At 41.8% G+C, this 22,851-nt stretch overlaps 1 protein-coding gene across 3 annotated transcripts in view; it reads left to right on the forward strand.

Moving 5' to 3' along the window:
* Nucleotides 1-22,851, forward strand: part of NOX4 (NADPH oxidase 4) — a 110,809-nt gene that overhangs the window by 66,528 nt on the left and 21,430 nt on the right. For all 3 annotated transcript variants that reach the window (XM_075742490.1, XM_075742492.1, XM_075742493.1), the window contains one exon: nt 6,150-6,231. In XM_075742490.1, coding sequence (XP_075598605.1) covers nt 6,150-6,231 — 82 coding nt within the window. The remainder of the gene's footprint in view (nt 1-6,149; nt 6,232-22,851) is intronic.

Below are 22,851 nucleotides of genomic sequence, written 5' to 3' on the forward strand. Positions count from 1 at the left end.
AGAGCACCAGACATTAAATTATTTATGGTTGGCAGCCGACTGAACATGAGCCAGCAGTGTGCCCAGGTGGCTAACACAGCCAACAGCATCCTGGCTTGTATCAGCAATAGTGTGGCCAGCAGGACCAAGGAAGTGATGGTCCCCCTGTACTCGGCCCTGGTGAGGCCACACCTCAAGTACTGTGTTCAGTTTTGGGCCCCTCACTACAAGAAGGGCATTGAGGTGCTGGAGTGTGTCCAGAGAAGGGCAATGAAGCTGGTGAAGGGTCTAGAGCACAAATCTGATGAGGAGCAGCTGAGGGAACTGGGGTTGTTCAGCCTGGAGAAGAGGAGGCTGAGGGGAGACCTTCTCGCTCTCTACAACTCCCTGAAAGGAGGTTGTATCCAGGTGGGTGTTGGTCTCTTCTCCCAAGTAACTAGCAAAAGGAGAAGAGGAAATGGCCTCAAGTTGCATCAGGGCAGGTTTAGACTGAATATTAGGAAAAATGTCTTCACCAAAAGAGTGATCAACCATTGGAACAGGCTGCCTGGAGAGGTGGTGGAGTCACCATCCCTGGACGTGTTCAAAAAACCTGTAGAGGTGGCACTTCAGGACATGGTTTAGGTAGGCATGGTGATGTTGGGTTGATGATTGGACTTGATGATCTTAGAGGTCTTTTCCGACCTTAAGATTCTGTGATTCTGTGGTTCTATTATAATAAGATTTCCTTTTGTCTCTCTTTCCATCTCTCTAATAGCATATCCTGGAAAAAAGGAAACTTGATTGCTAACCACTTTGAGTGGGCTTCAGAGCATGCACCCATTCTTCCTCATGTTTTTCTGGCATTACCATTTACTCACTATACCGAGCATTAACCCATTCTTACTTGAGGATGACAATGACATATATCTCAATATTTTAAAGGGAAAAGTCTCTCTTGATATGCATACTTCTGTCCGTGTAAATTAGTAATTGGTTTGTCAGAACAGGTATTATAAAGATGTTAGTGGGCATTTATACTGAGATTCTGGTAGCTAACATGTGAATATGTTGAGCTGGGAGGGGGAAAGAGGAATAAAGGGTGAAAAAAGAGGGAAGAAGAATCAGATGAGAGATAGGGAAGAGAGATTTATGTAAGAGGACAGATTAAATCTCTAAAGCTATCCATGACAAACTTTCTCTTCTCCTTTGTAGTCTACAACCTTCCTGATTTAAGAGGACAGGGCATAAGCTTGTGTTATTACAATCCCCTAGTCATCACAGGTAACTATGCTACACATTTAGCTGAACGTACATGATCCCAGTGAGACTGCCTAAATTCAACTGATGACTTCTCACTGATCAAGGATTTGGAAGGAACCATATACTTGAAAGCCAGGAGGAAGTGGAGACACTCAGCCTGTTGAAAAGATAAGTTTGAGCATAAGAAGTGACTATTCAACCATTTGTGCTGTCTGTGAGAACTTCGTCCCGTGGGTAGACTTATGAGAGAGTCAGACATCAGACGATGTCTGCAGTGTCACACTCAGCAGAGTGACAAAACAATCAATGACATACTTGAGCTCAGAACAATGTAAAAACTCACTGAGAGACTAGCTAGTACAGACTTAAACTAATGCAGATTGCATGGATAGAATGAGGGGCAGAGAAGATAATTGCAGATTTTCAGAAGTAAGCCTTTTAACACTTGGTTAAGTAAATGTTATTCATGTTTCGTTAACAAACCAGACCAACACCTAGCCGAAAAGCATCATATTTTAGATACTAAACTATAAGAAGTGATGGAAAAGACTCAATTTTGGGAGATGTCTCTCTAAAATGATCCAAGTAATGATAAGATTGTGACTTGGTTTGGTTCTGTTGATCAAGTAGTGATTGCAAATCAAAATAATGTAAAATTGCTCTAGTTATTAGTTTCATCACTTCCCAAGTCTTTCATTTGTTGTTGTAGCATTGTTTAGAAGAAAAAATTTTTTTTTTTAAATATTCACCCCCTTTGAAGGTATCATTGTGATTTTTTTTCTTGCAATTTGAAAACCTTTGTCAAGCATTAGGCTTCTGACAGGCACTTTTGTAAGAGCACTAAAATTACCTGTGTTCTGTCAGTAGCTGCCAAAGCTCTCATCACCTCCCTCATCACTTTGCTGGATAGTCCTTAAAGTCAATAGTGTCATTTGCACCAGTGTGACTTTTGTACTGTGCACGAATACGTGGAATAGGAGAATATTATAGACCTGAAGGGTGAAGCGTGTACATAATGGTCCTATGGGACAAATTAATCCTAAAGGCTTCTGTTCAGTGTGCCATTTCCCTTAAGAGGATTTACAGGACGTGGAGGCTACGTGTGCTGGAGGAAGTCGTAGGATGTATGTGAGATGAGGTGGAACGCTACCATATAGCTAAGTGTTGCCATGGAAAAATGAGTAAAGTCATATGGTGAAAAGAAAATACATCTGCCTGGGAAATTTGCCATAGCATGGGGAAAAAAATAAAAGTTGACTTTAACTAAAACAAGATCCAGTAGTGAAGCTGTTTGGGCCAATTTCAGATGCCATAACTTGGCTGCTTTCACTCTAGTACTGGCCAGCCCTGTCACATTACTATTCAAAATATTTTCAAGATCACGGCTTGTTGAATTGAGTCCTGGAGTGCAGCCAGGTGGCCTGGATCAATGGGAAAGGGCAGCGGCACAAGAAAAAGAGTCACGGAGTAGCGGTTAGAGATGGAATATGGCTGTCTGCCTGGGTGTTGTCTGTCTCAGGCAGAACAATGGAGCGGGACAGATCTGCACCCTCCCCACGATGTGTTTTGTCTCTCTCAGAGAATCACAGGCCTGTTGCAAGGTCTGCCAAACCAGCCTCACTCACTTACATGTAATGTGGTGTTGCACGGTATTGCACTGATGAAAAGCACGTCTCTCCATGCTTTGCATTATTGTTGCACCTGGTTATAGGCTCTAAAAAATAAATAAATCAGGCCACCCCAAAGATAACATCGAGTGCACCCTCAGCAAGTTCGCTGACGACACCAAGTTGTGTGGCATAGTTGACACAGTAGAGAGAAGGGATGCCATCCAGAGGGACCTTGACAGGCTTGACAGGTGGGCCTGTGCAAATCTCAAGAAGTTCAACAAGGCCAAGTGCAATGTCCTGCACATGGGTCGGGGCAATCCCAACCACAGTTATAGGCTGGGTGGAGAATGGATTGAGAGCGGCCCCAAGGAGAAGGACTTGAGGGTGGTGTTGGATTAGAAGCTCAACATGACCTGGCAATGTCTGCTTGCAGCCCAGAAAGCCAATGGTATCCTGGGCTGCATCAAAAGAAGCATGACCAGCAGGTCGAGGGAGGTGATTCTGCCCCTCTGCTCTTGTGAGACCCCACCTGGAGTACTGCATCCAGCTCTGGGGCCCCCAACATAAGAAGGACATGGAGCTGTCCAGAGGAGGGCTATGAAGATGATGGGAGGGCTGGAGCACCTCTCCTATGAAGACAGACTGAGAGAGTTGGGGTTGTTCAGCCTGGAGAAGAGAAGGCTCCGGGGAGACCTTAGAGCAGCCTTCCAGTGCCTGAAGGGCGCCTATGAGTAAGCTGGAGAGGGACTTTTTATAAGGGCATGGAGTGATAAGATGAGGGGTAATAGTTTTAAACTATAAGAGTGTAGATTTAGATTAGATACTAGGAAGAAATTCTTCACTTTGAGGGTGGAGAGGCACTGGAACAGGTTGCCCAGAGAGGTTGTGGATGCCCCATCCCTGGAAGTGTTCAAGGCCAGGTTGGATGGGGCTTTGGGCAACCTGGTCTAGTGGAGGGTGTCCCTGCCCGTGGCAGGGGGGTTGGAACTAGATGATCTTTAAGGTCCCTTCCAATACAAACCATTCTATGACTCTATGACATCCTTAATCACGGTTACACGCACCATGTTCTGGAGGTCAAAACCCTCAAGTCACGGAAGTGCTGTCATTCAGTGTTTGCCACTGAAAACTTCCTCTCATTCATCCACCAGGCACTCATAAAAGCTGTTGTTGTTCATACGAAGCCTTTTTATAAAAGGTTCCAGTAGCTTGAGTTGTGTTGGGAGATTCCCGAGGTGGGGTTGGCAGTTAATATGCTTGTTCTGACACATATACAGTTGGGTATTTTGCACCAGTGAAAGCTTCCTGATGCCTTTCAGTTCTTGTGACTTTTGAAGATCATATTGTATCATCTTCAAGGATGACAGGACTTGCCCACATACAGCATATTGCCATGTACCAGAGGACTGAGAAAAAAGAAAATCTCTGCGTCTTCCTAAAAAGTCAAGAAGAGGTCAAGAAGTAGCTGTAACAGCAAGTGTTTTGTCAAGACAATGAGCAGGCTATTCCCTGAAAGATGCTCATTGAGTTTCACTTCCATCTTTACAGCGTTAAATTTATTGTTGGACGCATCCAGTCTCTGTCCTGGTTAGATGCAGGGAAAGCTACGTTACATTTTGAAGATACGATAAGAATTTTGGAGGTACAAGGGCTTATTTCTTTCAAAATGGAATCTGAAGAAGTGTAGAAATAAAGGAATGAAGGTACTAAGTATCAGCCCTTGTTTCTTCACTGGCAGATCCTGGTATCTTCTCTGAGATGTTTGCAATACATCTTAGCCAGCTGATGAAAGACAGGATCAGACCATCTGAGACAACTGACCTTTAAAACTGAGCCCTTACAAGAGAGTTTTTCTTCTGAATTTATTATGCTTTCTTCAAAATATTATAAATTTATGAACTATGGGTTTGGGTGGGTTTTTTCATTTTAGAGGTTACATAGCAGAATTGTATCCAAATTAAGTTTAGTTACAAAGACATAACGTTACATAAAACTGAATGTTAAGAAAACCATCATATAGTTACCTGTAAGAGGTGAGAAAGCTGCTACGGTTCATTTTTGGAGCTGGAAGATTCAGATTTTTTTCTCCACTGGTTTTCTGTCCCTTTATTTCTGTATCTGTAAACCCAGTGTTAGAGGCTGTTTTGAGGTACACAGGGATGTGAGGGGAAGGGGGACTACCCTTATCCTCAGGTCCAGTTCCCAGAATGAGAAACTTATATGGGAAAGATAGCTAGTTTAGATAAACCCATAGTGCAGCTACTACCCACAACACAGGCTGCAAACTACGGTATAGCAAATGAAGGATAAGACCTGTAGCTGAAAACTTCAAGCAAGTTATAAGGTATTGCAGGAAGAGTAGGAGATGTGAAGGTGGGAAAGGCATCACCAGTATCCTAGGTTTCTCTGCCACTGGAGGGGTGGTTAAGTGAAAGTAGCAAGTGAATGAAGGAAAAAAGGAAACAGAGCATGCACCATACAGGGTGTGCTAAGGGGATTTGACTTGGGTGGGAAATGCCCTTCTATCTCTGAATCTGGGTATCAAGTGAATTTTGAGGAGATTCCTATCTTCCAGAAACTGAGAAATTGATGCTGATAGAAGCTCCTGCAGATCCCACTTATGTGTTGTGTCTAACCATCTCTAGAGAAAGGCGTCAGAGAAAGGCAGCTATACTAATCACAACCACCCCTTCCTTCACTTGGTGGTCGGTGAAGCTAAGTTCCTTACCTTACCTACCACAGATGATCCTGTAATGCGGTTTTAAAAATACATAGTAGTGAACAAAAAGCAATCCAGTCTTCCAACCATCCTTCAAAATATCAATGAATCAGTTACCCAAGGACTCATACCACAATTTAATTTAGATTAATTAATCTATGTTTGTTTAGACCACTGTAATCCTTGAGTGGCTGGTGAATTCTTACTTGCTCCTCCTTTCTGTTTAGACTAAGCTTATCAAGGCAGGGACTGTTTATGGCTGTCTGTGTATGATACCCAGAAGACCTGTATGCAGACCTCAGAAACTTGTAATCACCACTAGAATTCAATATATTGCATGAAAAAAAATGACATTTTAAAATATTAATAAAAGAGTTTATAGGAAACAGTGATTTCTAGTCTTAGCAGCAGTTGTGTATGAATATATAGATTTTATTCTCTATACGCTTAGCTTTGTCTTCTGGTAAATATTGCTGGAGAAGAGAATTCACTGATATTACTGATTGCTTACTTGTGGCCTGAACTTATAACGCAGAGTCACAGTCTGGGTTTGTTTTTTTTTTCTTTTTCTTTTCTTCTTTTTTTCTTTGTCCTGACAGAAAGATTTCGGGATTTACTGCTTCTACATTCAAATCAAGATACAGAGATTCTGCCCATCTTTCAGCAGAGGCGCTATCCCAAGTAAGTAAGATTGTCTTCTTGGGAGAAATGAAATCTTTACCTATTTGCAGTGAGGGAGAGTTAAGCATTTATAGCACTACATGCTTTTGGTGTGAAGTCCTAAGGCAGAGGTGTCAGGGAGCCACACTTACGCTGAGCTTTGCAGTCTTTCAGCGGTGTCAGGAAGAAGCAGACGTGCTTTGCAAGCGTGCCCAGCTGTCAGCGGGGAGGTGGTGGCGGAGTGCAGACGTTAAGTTGCCTGGATCAGTGTCTGGTGGAGCTTTGTTTCACTTGACGCTGTGTTGACATAGGCAGATGTTTTGTCAGGCTAATCCTCACTCTTGTCTTGTGGGATTCCATCATTCATGGTGACAGATTCCCTTGGATTTTAACAGGCTCCCCTCTGGAAGCCTGCAAGCACTAGAAAACACACTTTTTTCCTGCCCTTTTTAGAGATATATGCACAGGCAAACCAAAAGAGTAGTGTTGTGTGTTTAGGAGGTCTTGCATGTATTGAGTATCCTGGCCACAACTTCTTCTCCCAAGTGACATACCTGAATGAAACAATAAATGCTCCTTGTTATAATATTGGGTAAAAGAAACAGTCACATTCAGCTAGGTCTTGAAAAGAGGCAGTGAAGGGGAAAGAAGAAAAAGAAATAGTCCTCATGTTAACCATGACCAGAATGAGCAATGAAAGAAGGCTAGAGCAGGATGGACAGAGGGAGGAGAAGGAAGAAAGAATGTCTGGAGCCAATCCAGCAATGATGATGGAAATAAGCAAAGTTATTTATTTTAATTATTATTGTTAGCAGGTTCCTGAAATACATAAGCCTAAGTTTTAGATACAGCTTTTAAATTCCAATAATACAATATTTTTTTTAAGAGCAGGCAACAAATAGAGGGGCCGAGTGCTGAAAAGCAGTCACCTCCTTACTGTGAATACTCAAAAATAGAAGCACTCAAGGGTGAAATCCTGATTCTGAAAATGGTGACATTTTGCATTGACTTCAAGGGAGACAGGGTTTTATCCCCCTGACTTTATTGTTTGCATTATCCATTGTCACTGTTTTACACCTTAAGTTGATGGACTGGTTTATTTGTTTCACTAGGACTTCCATGAATTACTACCTTTGTCCTCACCCTTTGGAGCACTGGAACAGTTACTTTTCCACGGTAGTAGAATGCTTTGCTTGGCTTAGATGTTTTCACTTATGGTATGGACACTGTCAGACTGGTCTGAGAAACTAGTTTATTGTCCTTCTTCAAAGAACAAACTTATCTGTATGTAAATCATTCCTAAGGTGTGTGCCTTTCCATTTTTACATTCAATTTATTGCTAGCATTCTTGGCAAGTACAGTCTACTAGCAGTGGTACACATTGTCACATTCATGAGTGAATGAGTGCTTGCTGTCTTCTGTTCAATGGAAGCTTCAGCTCTTTGAAGATCGTACAACGAATAGCTTGTAGTGTGGAGCTCTATTGCTATTTGAAGTTACAGTGGCCTTGTATCACAAAATGATACGTCAGCCACATTACTTGGCAAGATTAACTGATCCCTCTAATATACAAAATCAGCCAAACTTTGGCACCTAATTGAAAGAGAACTTTGCGTTTGTACTTAAAAACTTTCTGTTTATAGCATCATTAATTGGTGCAAATTTATGCTTGTTACAGAAATTTATCATTTATTATAGCTTAGGGACATGGTTTAGTAGTGGACTTGGCAGTGCTAGGTTAACATTTGGACTCAATGATCTTAAAGGTCTTTTCCAATGTATGACTCTGTGATCTAGAAACTGGTTGAAGACTATTGACATGTCCTAATTTCCCTAAGCGTTGTCTTTCAAGTGAAATATTTTTGTTCAGCAAGGTAGAAAACCTGTTCATCTTCATAATATATTTTATCTTATTCCCATATCAATTTTTTTCCCTTCCCTATGCTCGTTTTCATTGAAAGGTCAGTTAACAGAAATGAAGATAATGAACAGACAGATCTCACAAATCAGTGACCCTTCATTGACTTCAGCTGAGCAATGGCTGGTTATACTACATAAAGATCTGAGGAGTAAGGTCATTTTAATAAGATGTCATGGTGCACAAGCTGGAGCTTGTAATGCTTAAGGAAATCCTAAGAATATGGAAGATTAAAAATCGAGAAATTTTAGTGATGACTTACATGAATAGCTTGACTAAGCAGGGCTTAGTAGGTAGAAAGGACGAAAGTTTGCATGTGTTTAAGAGACATATATCCAAAGGAAGGAGACTGGAAAGGAAGATGTTCAGCATCCCTCAGGGTATTCAGTCATAGTAATAAATATTAAAGGCTAAATGACCAAACTGTAATCCATCAATTTTTGAAACATAGAAACCTTGATGTTCTGGCTTGAATTATGTTCTTATACATTTGTTATATTAAGACCTGAACTCCTTCCTATGGAACAGCAGGATAATTTTGAGTATGTTCTTGTTCTCAGAGAAGATGTCTGTGTGCTGGAATGATTGGAAGGAACTTCCTAGACTATGCATGCACATTGTTCTGGATTTGCTGGGGTAAACGTGTCAAAGAAACATGCTTTGCAATCCTGGTTGATGAAGGGAGAAATGCAGGATCTTTTCATGGTCCTTGTGTTTGCCTGAGTTTATTCTGCTGGACTTGCCTTAGCCAAGGAGCAAATACCTGGTCTGACACATGGAAGAGATCATAGAGAGGCCAGAGCTTACAAAAATTCAGCCTTGTAAAGCCACACAGCATATCACAGTGCTTCCTTGACTTATCACTGTGTGTCCACAAATAGCATGGCATCAGGAGCACCAGTTCACACGTGGTCTGAGATGCAATACTATGCCAGCACATCGGTACAGCATCTGTCCAGTCAGCCCAACCTGCAATATGCATCCTCTCACTTTTCTTTACAAGGTTGCAGAGCAGAAGGAGCTTGGCATTATCTTACGCTTTACTCACATGACAATGTAACTGTGTCTTGGAAAAATTAGAGTTACTGGGGAAATAATGTGGAAGTATGTTCTCCCATAAATGTCTACAGTGGAACTTGTTAAGGAAACATATGGCACCGCACAGTCACAGGTTACCGAACTAGCTGACCACTCTAATCCAGGCAAGTCTTTCTGATATCACAAATGATTATCAGAGGATGAAACGTGTGGTGCAGAAATCAGACATCACTAGACCCCCCACCTTGTCCACCTCAGCAGAAAATCCATCCATCCATCCACAGAGAGAGATGTTTTGAGGAGAAAATCTGTCTCCTAGCTGACATGAAGCCATCGCCATGTCCGTGAGGATTCGCATTCCTGAAACTAAGAATAAACCTGCAGCTGTGGGCAGCCAGATGGGTTGGGGTGCATAGCAGCCACCGAGCGTGCCTGCCTGGGAAGTGCCTCTGCACGTGAACCAAATCACAGACATACTTGCAGCTTGTTCATTCTCTCCCTCACTCCATGAGTGTGCTGGAGTCACCGAGGTGAGTTATGCCAGCGTGATCAGGCCTGTCAACAAACTAAACTTGTTGCAATGAGTCTTATCCCAACTCTATTTTGACAATGAGCATTAGGGCTCCTGTATCTCATAAAATTTTTTTGGAGTTTTGCTCTTAGCACATTTCTGCAGGAGCTTTTCTCACTTTGGTGTCAGGCTCATGCTTTCCTTGCTTGCCCTCTTCGCTGATGCTGACTCCACTCCACTCCTGACTGCCTGTGCTGTGCGCGCGAGGGAAGGATGTGCAATTGCCTTGCAACACCAGAGAAAAGTGTCTCTTGTAGCTGGGCCTGATCATGTCAAAAGAAAAAAAAAAAAACAAACCCCAAAAGAACGGAATGATAAGGAAAGGGATAAAAGAAGTGCGAGAGTGAGGAATTAGGCTGGTGGGTGAAAAAGGCAGGAAGGAGGCTGACTGCACGAAAAAACGCTTGAGAGGGATGTACCAGAAATGATGCTGGTGTTACAGCTTTTTAGCAAATTTCTCTGTGTAGAAATGACTTGAGAGTTGAGCTGTACTTTATATTTTCACGATATTGCTGAAATCCTCAAATACGTATGTGGGTTTCTTAGATGGATTATTTGCTTCTTTTTTTTTTTTTTTTTCTCCTTCAGAAATATTTGCAGTCTTCATTCTTATCTTCTGTGGGTTTGGTGGAAAAGTTCTTGGATGATTCACAGATTTTAAGAACAGAAGGAGCTGTTATGTTCCAGCTAATTTGAGTCCCTGCTTAACATAAGCCATAGAGCATTACCTGATAATCCCTGCAGCAAGCTTCTGGTTCAACTGGAGCATGAATTTAGAAAGACATCCAGTCTTTAAATTGAGATGTTAAAAACTGGAAAATTCACAAGCCTTTAGATCAGCTTGTTTCAATTGTTAATTACTTCACCTGTGTTTAACATTAAATTTTTTAGCTTCAGTTTCCAGTATCTGCCATCTCACTATACCATTTTCTGCTAAGCAAGAGAGTCCTGTACCATCTGAAATGACACCTCCATACAAGAGGTTAGAGGTCATTTGAAAACTTGCCCTTCTCTTCGACAAATTAAATAAATAAAACTTTATTGAAGAGTAAGACTTACTTAAAAGGTCTCTCTCTAATAATTTGATTTTTCTGTCTAAAACCTTGCCAAAGTTTTCTTTTTTTCCATTTTTTCTTTTTTTTTTTTTCTTTTTAACAGTGTGGGCAGGATTTAAGAAAATATTTAGTAACTGTTTCCATAATGTGCCTATAGAGAAATAACAGCAATTCTTTGTAGTCAAATAAGGAGACAATGAAAATTGAGCACTATCTTATTATTTAAATGGAGTGACAAAGTTTTGAACTTAGGAGAAAAAAAATTAACTTAGAAGCTAGCAGGTGTAATGAGATAACAGAGTATTCCAAAAATTTGCTTTCCATCAGTCATAAATTTACAAACCTTTCTTTGGCGTATATTCTTAGTAAATTAAGGTAGACTTTTTGTGTATGCACAAAAATGCTGTCATTTTCATGTCGCAAAAATCCAGGAAATACAGGATCTTGATTTTTTTATATATATATATGAATCTTCAAATACATATTTTTGAAGGTCATCTTTGAAAAGCTGCTGAAAGTTTCAGCTCAAACAAAACCAAATGGTGTTATTCAATTCTCATCATGGAGTAGTCTAGACAAATAGGCAGCAGAAAGTTAGTGCCCTAAACCATTGTGCCATCTGGTTCCCAATTGCTACTCATTTTAATGATAATGGATCTGTAATGGATCCATGCCAATTTACTACAGCTTGAAAGGCAAGCCAAGAAACTGATAATATTTCATAAATAATACCCCAGTAACAAAACTCGTATCTTATTTGTAACTGTCTTGAGAACGTTTTTCTTTTGGGAGGAAAATGTTTTGTGTCTAACTAGTGAGTTGTGGCTTCTGGAAGTGAGGATGCTCAGACAGTGCCTCCGCTGAGATTCCCCCTGAATCCCAGATTTAAGCATGCAGGAGAGCAGCTAGCAGGATCGTGCCCTAGAAACCCAATTCAGTTTACATTAGGAACAAAGGCAACATCCTCCTTGGTGTTCAACAAGGTGGAAAATCATGACTTATGCGCTTTTCACGCAGTCTTCATTGTAAAGGCAAGGAAATTTTTAATTTTAAAAAGAGGTGGAGAATTTCGTGGAGTGATTTCCTATAAAAGGCTTTCTGTGAAGTGCTTTACAAAAGATGTTCTCTTGTTACGGAGAAGAAACTGAGGCACGGGACTCTGATGTGAGTTACCAGTGTCACCCAGGAGCAACTCTCCTGGGGACAAGGCCAGAAATAGAAATTAGGTCTTCCGCAATGCTTTCAATTGTGTGCAACTGGCTCTCTCATCTAAAATAACATCTATCCTGTTTTCCACTGCAAAAACATGTGGCCTGCCCATATTGCTGAAGTCAGATGGGAAAGTGCCAAATGAAGGAGCCTTTCAGAAGTGCCCACACAAGCACTTTAAATGCTTTGTGTAGCATTCTACATTAAGCATGAAAATTACTGGTTTTGAAATGCTCCAAGATTTATTTCAAAATGCAGGCTAGAAGCTAACTATCTCACCAGCAGCACTGAACCCCCAGAAAACCTGAGTCTCAGAGAGTCTTGATTACTTGGTAAAAAAAGAGATACCTGCTTAAGGAATCGGTAATGACATTTAAAAGAAACTCAAACTGTTTATAGAGAAGAATGTTTATAGGTTTTTTTTAGTTGTTTGGGATTTTTGTCTCTTATTTTTCATTCTTTTTTTCTTGTTCTCTTTTTTTTTTTAAATGTGACTTGCAGTGATATCAGGTTATCCTGTAGAATTTGCAGACTAGTGCGGGGTTGAACTCCATGACAGTAAAACTTCCACTGTAGGTAAAGGGCATTTTCCTGTCGTGTGGGGTTTTTACCAAGTGGTAAGAACAACAGTGGCAATGGGGTAAAGGCTGGTAGCTGTTTATGAAAAACAACAATCATGTTATAGGAGTAATCACGTCACTAAAAATGCAAGTATTGGATCTAGATTTTGTTGAAACCATAATAAAAACAGGAAGAAAGTGGACAGTAACTACCTATTTGGGTTCAGATCCTACAAAGACTCATGTGGACAGTCAAACAAGGCCAAGTCAATATCTTGAAATATTTAGGACTGCACATTAAACTCAAATGGGGTCATAGATTCCTCGAGACAGAGGCTATATTTGTTTAGAGTATCAGTACAATACCCCAGTAACTTCTAGCGCAACATAAAGACACTTTTGTTGTGTTTCAAAGGCCTCGAGTTGCAGTACTGACAACATGGAGTGAACCAGCCCCCTTGAAGTTGACGGGAATTTTGCTGCTAACTTCAACAGGGCTCCGACCTGAAATCTGAGAAAGTATGAAGAAACCAGTACAAATCTTTCAGTTGTAGAGAGAGGTGGGGGGAAACCTGTATCCTCTGAGAGATTTGTGCAGCAACATACATGCAAAATTGAAGCTCTGTGTGCATATATATTCCCTTTTAAGTACCAAGCAATCTAGAATGCAAGTTTAACTTAGCTCTGTTTATCATAGCATAGTTGTGGCTCATTAGCAGTCATGAACGGTTTTATGCAAAGCATTGCGATACTCCCGATTGAGAAGGGGAAAGGGCTGACTGAAAATAAAAGATGCCTAAACCTTTCAAAATATTTGGGAGATGAAATCATTGCTTTGTTCAAAGTGAACGGTATAAGACAAAACATTACAGCTGGTTTTCATTCTGCTATTTGGGAGCAGGAGCACGGTTCTTGATAAAGCCTGTTGATTTAATTGATATATACCTGTCTACTACTGAGCAGCAGTGTGAGACTGTGGGAAGTTATTGGCTATGAAATGTCTTGAAGGATGTTTTTTTAAACATCTCAAACAGAACTTCTAGTAGTTTGATGCAGAAATTTTTAGTGAAGTTCTTTCTTTGATTCACTATGCAAGAGAGAGTTACAATGATCCCGTCTGGCCTTATATCCAGTTTTAACATAATTTTAAAAATAATGGCTTATGTTAGTTAAAAAAATAGTTTCACAAGCACCATAGTTACAGAAATCCAAGCACCAGCCTCTTGAAAAAGAAAAAGAAAAAGAGAAGAAAAGAAAAGGAGAAAGAAAGAAGTGCTGAAGAGTTGTGGTTGTTGACAGTAGTGACTTCCTCCTTGACTCTAAGGATAAAAGGGAACAGCATCATTCATTCTTTCCTGTTCGCCTACCTGCACATTAGCAATTTAGTTTTTGACCCCATGCTTTCAGTGTGGGACCCCAGAGGCTGTTGTCTTTCATAGAACCGGTTAAAGGAGGCAGTATCTTTGGTGTTTTGTTAGTGAGTCTTGGTGAAAAAGGGAGAAAAGAAAGATTCCAGCTAGTATAAAGGGGAAATGGACAATATTATACCCCTAAACATGTGAAAGAAACTGGGAGAGAAAAAGGAGTTGCCTACCATGTCTTCCTTTATATTTCATGTAAGACATAAGCAAAACCTATATTTCCTGGTCTCTAAGAGGGCAGAAATCTAGCAACACTCATAGCTGTTCTGGCCCTTCCCCAAACAAGATTTGAGGAAGCAGGAAAACTGTTGGGTAAATATCTGAGCTGTACCACACGTCCCTGTTCATGCCGTTTTATAGCCCCGAAAACAGCATGCACTGCTGCTGCCCCTGGGGTAGCAGAGCAGGTGTATGTTCTGTGTAAGAGCAGAGGGGAGCATGAACCTTCAAGCCAAAGGAGACAGTTATGATGATGTAGTTTTGCATAAAATGGGCGAGGATGACTTGTTCTCATCAGGACATGAGCCTAGATTTCAGTTTTAGCAACCTTTCGGTGGGTGGCACTGGTGGAGTTGTTCAATTCCGAGTGCCAGGCTCTTTAGTATGTCTGAGGGAGATACTTCACATTTCTTTTTCATGCAATAAGTTGGGCTTTAAGATCTTGGTGCTAATCAGAGGTACCAAGAGGCCCATGTTAATCTAACAGCTGTCCCCGTCTCTTCTGAGAAATGGATGGGAGATCTGGGCTGTGAGATGCCAACTGGACTACCCTGAATTGAGCATCCCCAGGTAAACATGTACGTCAGCCGCATTTCATGGAGGAAGCTATCTCAGCATCTAGGCTAGACAATACCTCAGAAGTAACTATCAAGTCTTAAAAACTGGCAGTGGCAGAAAATCCATCTCGTCCTATAGTACCTTTGTGCAGCTGTTAATTATCATCAGTCACGGGGATGGGAGTTGGGTGCTGGGAAATTGTACCCAGTGGCCCAAGCCTAGCCTCAAGGAAAGTTCTCCTATGACCACATCAAGTGGTCTGTGAGAATCACAAGTGCTTTTGAACAGCCAGACAGCTAGCAGCTGCAGAGCAGCGATGGCCCATGGTAGTGGCTGCCAAGTCCTTTCTGGGTGTTGCCTAATCAGCTAGCTCAGGCTGTTCATGAGCAGAATTAGGGACTAAAGTAGATGATAAATTATGACACAAAAGCTGTTTGAATAAAAGATATGTACTGAGTTGTTGGATGGTGAAAATATATTGGGTGATATTCAGCGTTCCTGGCTGGTTTTTTTTAATAGAAAAATTTTGTGGGTTACAGATTTGTCAGAAAATTACCAATCTAAGCATCTGCACCTAAAGTGAGGCATTACATGTGTCAACTGAGGTGACTAGCAGTGCTTTTCCTTGGTATCATGTATGTAGTGACATTTTTTCTCTCCCCAAAGCAATGACAGAAGCTATGTTATAGGCACTGACCAGAAAGAAAGGATACTAAGATCATTGGCTTTAGAGCCTAATAGCTTTCAGGTAACACTTTATGACTTAATTATCCACTGCTGTCAAGGTATCTTTGTAATACGAGGTTTAAATTAAGTTTGTGTGTGGTTGAAACTCATTTAGAACAAAGCTCTGCAAGGAGCTTTCCTCGTTCCTCTGGGAGCTTGTATAAGGCAAAATTGCTGCATGCTCCAAAAATCCACATGGGAGCAGGGACAGTCCTCCTACCCCAAATCCACATGACCAGTATGGAAATGGTAACCTATACTACAACCTATACAGTTGTCAGTGTAAGTTTTCTCTGTATTCTCTCTGGCTTCAAAAAGTACTCAAAAGTGTCGAACGAAAGCCAAATGCCTGAGCGCTTCTGAGGACTGGGGTCTTGCTTTCCTCTGCATGGTGCGTCGTGATCTTTACTAAGGATATTACACCTTTGTATTTCCATTCACTGTATACCATGTCTTTAAGACATAAAATAGTTTTTTAGATACATTACTGTTGGTGATTTCTAATATTGGAATGTTTAAGGTATAATTAATTCCTCTTTTTAGACAAATCATCATAAAAGATTGAATTTCTTTATTATATTGATTTCCCTCTGCTAAACCAATTCTGAAGGTCTTAAAATAGATTAAATTGTCATTTTTGAATGGATAGCTGAAGCTTCCTAAACAATATTTGAAATGCGGGCATTTATTTCCAGTGTTTTCTCCAAAATAAAAGTATTTGCATCCCCTCTCAAAAGACTTTGAAAGCTCTTTGTAGTTTATTTTTGGTGCCATACTTTTTATGCTGTTAGAGAAAATAGAGCAATGAAAGTGGTTGGTGACAATGTTTCCGTTGCATGGTACTATTATTACCAGAGCAAGGCCAAAGAAATGGTGGCAGAACTGGGCCATACATTTTCTTGTGCTTCATCTCCAGATGTATTTTCAACTTGGATGAGGCAAATCACATAGATGTAATGTTATTTTGTGAAGGAGTCATAAGCGTGCTGTTCTGGGCATTTGGGCACTGTGACAATGAAACTCTGTGGTCTAAATAATATACCAAAAGTATCTCCTGCCCCTACAGTTTTCAAGGGAAGCTGTTCTAGGATTTCAACTAATTGCACCATCAGTAAGAGTTTGAAGTCTGTTGGAGAGATCCCACTCACTTTGCTCAAATCTGGGAAACTGGCACTTTGTTCAAGCTGGTATAAGATAAAATCTGGCAGAGTTGTGAACCGAACTCAGGCTTTCCATAATTTTTTAGTATAAGCTGCAAGAAGGACTAGAAAGTACCAAAATCCATTAGTTAGGGTGATACAGTAGTCAATTCACTGGCTCTGCCAGTGTTTCCGAGTGGGGAGGGCAGGGGCTGCTGTCCTGAAGGATCACAGCTGGTCCGAAGAGTTTAAAAGTCCTTGTTTACATATTTCAGTTCTATCCGAGTGAAACGCTATGCCGCTTCCCCTCCAGAAAGAACAAACTTTCTGTGAAGGGCAATCATTACGTGCCAGCATCTCTGTCGGCTCAGTTTTGTTTCAAGGAGAGGACATGAAATTTTGCTTCAGCTCACATATGTCAAACTTGCTGGTGAACTGAAACAAAAACTCTCTTAAGTTTGGTTTCCGAACGGCTTGGAAGGGAGCAGTGATGGCGAATATTGTGTGGTCTGATTGGGAGGATGGAGGGAGGGAACGAGAGCAGGGAGGAAGAAAAGACAGATGTAGCTTTCTGGTTTGTGCACAGTCCACACATTACATGGAGAAAGATACCTTAATTCAAAAGAACAGGTTTACCTTACGGGATCAGCAGAGCAAAATAAACGGAGCTTGTTCAGCTGCACAGGGCTCTGATTGTAATGAGAGCCTCTGGGCACTGCAGTTCTCTGACAGGCAGGTGATGGTGGTACTGATGGACAACTTGAGCTCCTTCTGTCTTGTGTTGGGGAGGAGGGTTTAAGGAGTGTCTTGCTAATTTATTTGTGGATCACTGTGTCCCCAGGAGAAAGCAGGCTGTGAGTCTGGCGTCTCCAAGGCTGCTTTCACCCATGGTGCCATAAGCATGCACTTGAGCATCTAATTTCAAGCTCTAAGTGCAGCAGAAGTGCTGTCCCACGGGGACTTCCCTCTTTCCGAGTCAGCACAAGGAGCACTTCTGAGATGGGGAACTTTCCTAGCTTTCACTGCCCCATCTGCAGCAGTGCTTTGCTGTTGGAATGCATTTTTGTGTGTGTCTATATGCATTTTGCCTTCACATTATTAGAAGGCGGTAACTAGCTGTGCAGTGGTTGATGGTCAACTTTTCTTCTTCGTGCAGATTTGCACTACAGTTAAGGAATCCACTTTAAGGGATTGGTGCAAACAGTGGTTATCAAAATTTGAGCTTGCTCTCTCAAGTAATTTCATAGCAAAATAGAGCAGGTTGGCTGCACGCAACTCTAAAGAGCATCACTGGAGGTTAGGAAATCCATTTATCTCTGCATTGGCTAGGCCAGCTACACATGGTAGGATGAACCCCCCTCACTGGATTAACTTTGTTGTTAGTTATTTTGCCCTGCGCTCAGATTGTGGCACCAGTGAATAGCATCTGTGTGGTGGGCTGACCACAGGTCAGGTGCAGGTGCCCCCCAAAGCCGCTCTGTCACTGCCCTCCTCAGCTGGGCAGGGGAGAGGAAACATAATTAAAGGCTCCTGGGTCGAGATAAGGGCAGGGAGAGATCACTCACCAGTTACTGTCACGGGCAAAACAGACTTGACTTGGGGAAAATTGATTTCATTTCTTACCAATCAAATCAGAGTCGAGTGATGAGATATAAAACCAAATCTTAAAACCCCTTCCCCCCGCCCCTCCCTTCTTCCCAGGCCCAACTTCACTCCCCATTTCTCTCCCTCCTCCCCCCTCAGTGGCACAGGGGGACGGGGAATGGGGGTTGTGGTCAGTTCATCACACGGTGTCTCTGCCGCTCCTTCCTCCTCAGGGGGAGGACTCCTCACACTCTGCCCCTGCTCCAGTGTGGGGTCCCTCTCATGGGAGACAGTCCTCCATGGATTTCTCCAACATGAGTCCTTCCCATGGGCTGCAGTTCTTCACCAACTGCTCCAGTGTGGATTCCTTCCATGGAGCAGACTGCTCCAGCGTGGGTCCCCCACGGGGTCACAAGTTCTGCCAGCAAACCTGCTCCAGCACAGGCTTCCCACGGGGTCACAGCCTCCTTCAGGTGCCTCCAGCTGCTCTGGTGTGGGGTCCTCCATGGGCTGCAGGTGGATATCTGCTCCAGTATTATCCTCCATGGGCTGCAGGTTGACAGCCTGCCTCACCATGGTCTTCTCCAGGGGCTGCAGGGGAATCTATTCTCTGGTGCCTGGAGCACCTCCTGCCCCTCCTTCTTCACTGTCTGCAGAGTTGTTCCTCTCACAGCTTCTCACTCCTCTCTCTGGCTGCAATTGCTCTTGGTGTTTTTTTTTTTTCCCCCTTCTGAACTCTGTTACCCCAGAAGCACTACCACTATCACTGATGGGCTTGGCCTTGCCCAGCGGTGGGTCCGTCTTGGAGCCGGCTGGCATTGGCTCTGTTGGACATAGGGGAAGCTTCTGGCAGCTTCTCACAGAAGCTACCTCTGTAGCTGCCCCACCACCACCCCCAGAAAACCTTGCCATGCAAACCCAATACGGTCTGCATCATGTGGAAATGTTTTGGCAATTAAGAGCCAATTAAATTTGGCTTCTTCCCCTGTTCTATCCTTCTTATCGTGTCCGAGGAGACGAGTCTTGAGTGAAATATGTAGTTCATCACAGGGTGTCTTTATTTTGCTGAGTCTGGCGGTCTGTTTTTCTCTGGAGTTGAAGATCCCTTGGAGGATGAATGAAAGTTCAAGGGACATTGCACCATAAAACTTCTTTACAGGAAAAAAATATCAAAAATGCTTCTGAATCATGTATGGTTTTATTATCATTGGGTCACTGGTGGTAAAAAAAAATCCTGTGCAGCCAATATTTGAACACTGTCATGTAAGGTTAAACAAACTGATGAAATAGAATTAACCAGGAAATAATAGCGCTGGTGCCCTTATCCACAGTCATCTTTACCCTTTCTTTCACTTGTTTGTCTTGGCAAGACTTCTCCAATGAGATATGATGCTATTGCTTACCCTTTTTTAAACTGTATATCAGGCAGGTCTGTGGATAAAAGCCATCAGTTAGACAGATTAAACCATAAAACAATATATCTCTGGAAACACTCCTTTGTGTAATGTTATCCTTCCTTTTATTTGCTCATTAAGGACTGTGATCCATATATTGATGGTGTTTATGACCACCATTATAGTTGTATCTGTGGGCCTTATAGCCTTTTAATGAAGTCATTGTTGCAATGCTCTCCTATGTTTGAGAACTATAACTGTTCCTGTGTAACAGGTAAACGCTCTCACACGGTGTCAAACTGACTTGCTCATGTTCTCTTAAGGAAGGTATGGCAGAGAGCGGGCTGGATCCCAGCACAGCACCTGAGCATTCATCCTTCCTCTTTGTGCTCTTTGTAAAGTTCCTACTCCAAGGGGGAAAGTACCTTTTGGTTCGGGACCTTTGAGCACTCCCACAACAGATGTAGCAGTAATAACATTAGAAACGTGTGGTGGTGCTTTAGCGAATGGTTGATGAGTGCAATCATTAGGAAAAACAAAAATGCAGTTTTCAGAATCTCATAAAGGAACAACCAGAAAGTATTCACCTGTCAGTCCAATTTTTACTTTAGAATTTGTTTAAAGTACAATTGTTAAGGGAACTTTTAAATAGAAAGTAAGTACATGGTATGTGGAACACCCAAACCACTGATCACAGCTGATGGATACAGAGTGAGCTCTTAAAAAAATAAGGTTTGGTAGGTACACAAAATCTAGAGAACTGGGATTTCATCCATCATGTACTGCCCATGTTCTCGTGTGTTTACTTGCAAATATAGGTACCACAGTAGGATAAATAGTAAAAAGTGATTTGGTATATATATCCGCTTGTATAGTGGATATCTGTTTGACAATATACCTTTCAGTCCTGCAGAACTAAATCCTGGTATTGTGGAATTCAGTGGCATTTTTGCCATTTGATTTTTCCTGGAATCAGATTATTTTTTTTCCCCATAGAGAATTTAGCAGAGTATTGTCTAAATAAGAATACAGCACAGTGTATTAAAAAAAATAAAAATTAAAAAAGTCAGTGCTGACAGGTGGCAAGCAGCAAATAGTTGCTAAGTAGACAGTTTTAAAAGGGGTGAGGTATCAAATGCGCAGCAATTCATCTTGGGATTTGTTCTTTTCAATGTATCAAGTAATAAATGACAAGGAGGGAGATGTAAACACCAAGTTAATTAAATCCTTGAATGGTAGTGGGTCAGGGAGGATAGTGTATTTCAGAGCAGATGGATTGAAATTTCTGAATGATCTGGCAATATTCAGGAGGTGGGTGGAAGAAAAGGAAGATGAGTTGGAATAGCAGAACTGTCAGACAATTCACCAAGAGAGACATTATCATCATCAAAGAAGAAACAGTGACATGGGGCTGGCTGGGAGGGAAATGCTGGGACCATACTTAGCACTTTATAACAGCCTTTTGTCTGCGTGTATCAGAGTATTAAACCTGTTGAATTAAGGATTCGCAATACTATGGAGGGGTCTGAGAAGGTGTTGCTACCTGTTTTCACCAAAAGGAAGAGCATAGGTGAGGATGTAAATGACATTCGGGAAATGACAGTGGATCAGCATGAAGGAGACGGGATTAAAAGGGAGGGCTTCTCTTCCTCTCTGCCCCGTCAAAACTGGCATTTGAGGTTAGACCTGGGGCGCAGTCCTGTGATCTGCATTTCACAATGACAACGAACACGACGGGGATCAGCCTGACCAGTGTGGAGCTGCAGGACACTGATTTTATACAAGAAGTCTCATGAGTTGGATTTACTGTGTCTCTCTAGAGCGATGAGACCCGTCATACGCAGTGTGGTTTCTCTGTATATTCACAGAGCAACTTCAGGATGCCTGGTCAATAGGAACCAGTATTGGACATAGAGCAAAAGTCCCTTTGGGTTAGACCCTGACGCTGTGCCAGATCTGTTCTGCTCTGATACCCAGCCTCTGTTCCTTTCGGTGCCTTACAGTCACCTTGCCCTACAGCAGTGTTTCGCACCCAGTGGGCTGTAACCCTCAGGATATTTATGAAAAGTAAGGGTAGAAGGGTAGTGAGCGGAATTATATATCTGAAGTACTTAAACACCAGTCCTTTCTCTCTCTTTTCTGTCTCTCACCAAGTCGCTTGCTCATCTCTCTTGTTCGGGTTCATCTTTTCTCTCGCAGCTTCTTAAAACTCATAGAAATGTAAAAAATAAGACTCTCTCTGTTATCATGGATACTCTTACAGCACATAGAAAGGCAAGAACTTGAAGGAATTAAAAAAATCTAGGTATGAAAAATTCTTCATTTTGAATAACCCAAGAAGCTGGAGTGCTGTACAGAGGCATCTTTGCATGCCTAGAAAGGTAATAATAATTACACCATCACCTATGAATAATGATGCCATTATATAGAGCCTTGGCAGGACTGAAATTGCAACACTGCAGACAATAATGATTCATTCTCTCTAAAAACCAGAACTTGAAATAAGAAGTTGGACCATATTCAGAGAAAAACAATGAAGAGGTCAAAATGATCATGGCTGGATTGAGCTCATTTATGATGTAATGCAGTGTATTCTCTGGTAGCTTGATAAGATTCTGCCTGTGAATCTATATGCAGGCTCATCTATAGGTTTATGTTGACTTCAGAAATTCCTGCTCCAAGTTGAATGATCTCATTCTTAATCTGCCATTTTACTGCAACTATGTATGGTTTACTCTAGCGTTTGGCAGGTGTTCTTTCTTTCTTTCTTTCCATTTTGGCCTTGCCAATTTTCTTTATCCCCTTCCAGATAAGAGGCTGTCTGCCTAAGGAAATGAGCTCGTCTGACCATCACTGAACATCTGGAAGCCATTTGAAGTTGCCTTCGCACTATCTTGCAGACATCACTCCTCAACTGTCTGAGCAATTTTTAGAGAATTTCTTTCTAGGCTCCCTGGCAGCTAAGTTCAAGCAAAGATATTTTACAAGCCCCAAGAGCAGTAATTATTTGCTTCATGAAGCTGTCCTGAAGGGAACCTACTCCTATAGGCACATTCACTGGCCTGTATAGGATGTGAAGCTCATGGCAAGCACCCTTCCTTAAAGGAAGTGGTGAGAGACCTTTCCTTACAAAGAGAGTTTTCCAGAGAAAAGATGGGCTTGTGACTGGACTCAGTCACTTTCCTTTTACTCAAATGTACACCTTAAGACAGAAGAGTCAGCAATGAGACGTGACAAATTTTTTCTTGG

This window comes from Balearica regulorum, chromosome 1, assembly GCF_011004875.1.
Source record: "Balearica regulorum gibbericeps isolate bBalReg1 chromosome 1, bBalReg1.pri, whole genome shotgun sequence".
NCBI lineage: Eukaryota > Metazoa > Chordata > Aves > Gruiformes > Gruidae > Balearica > Balearica regulorum.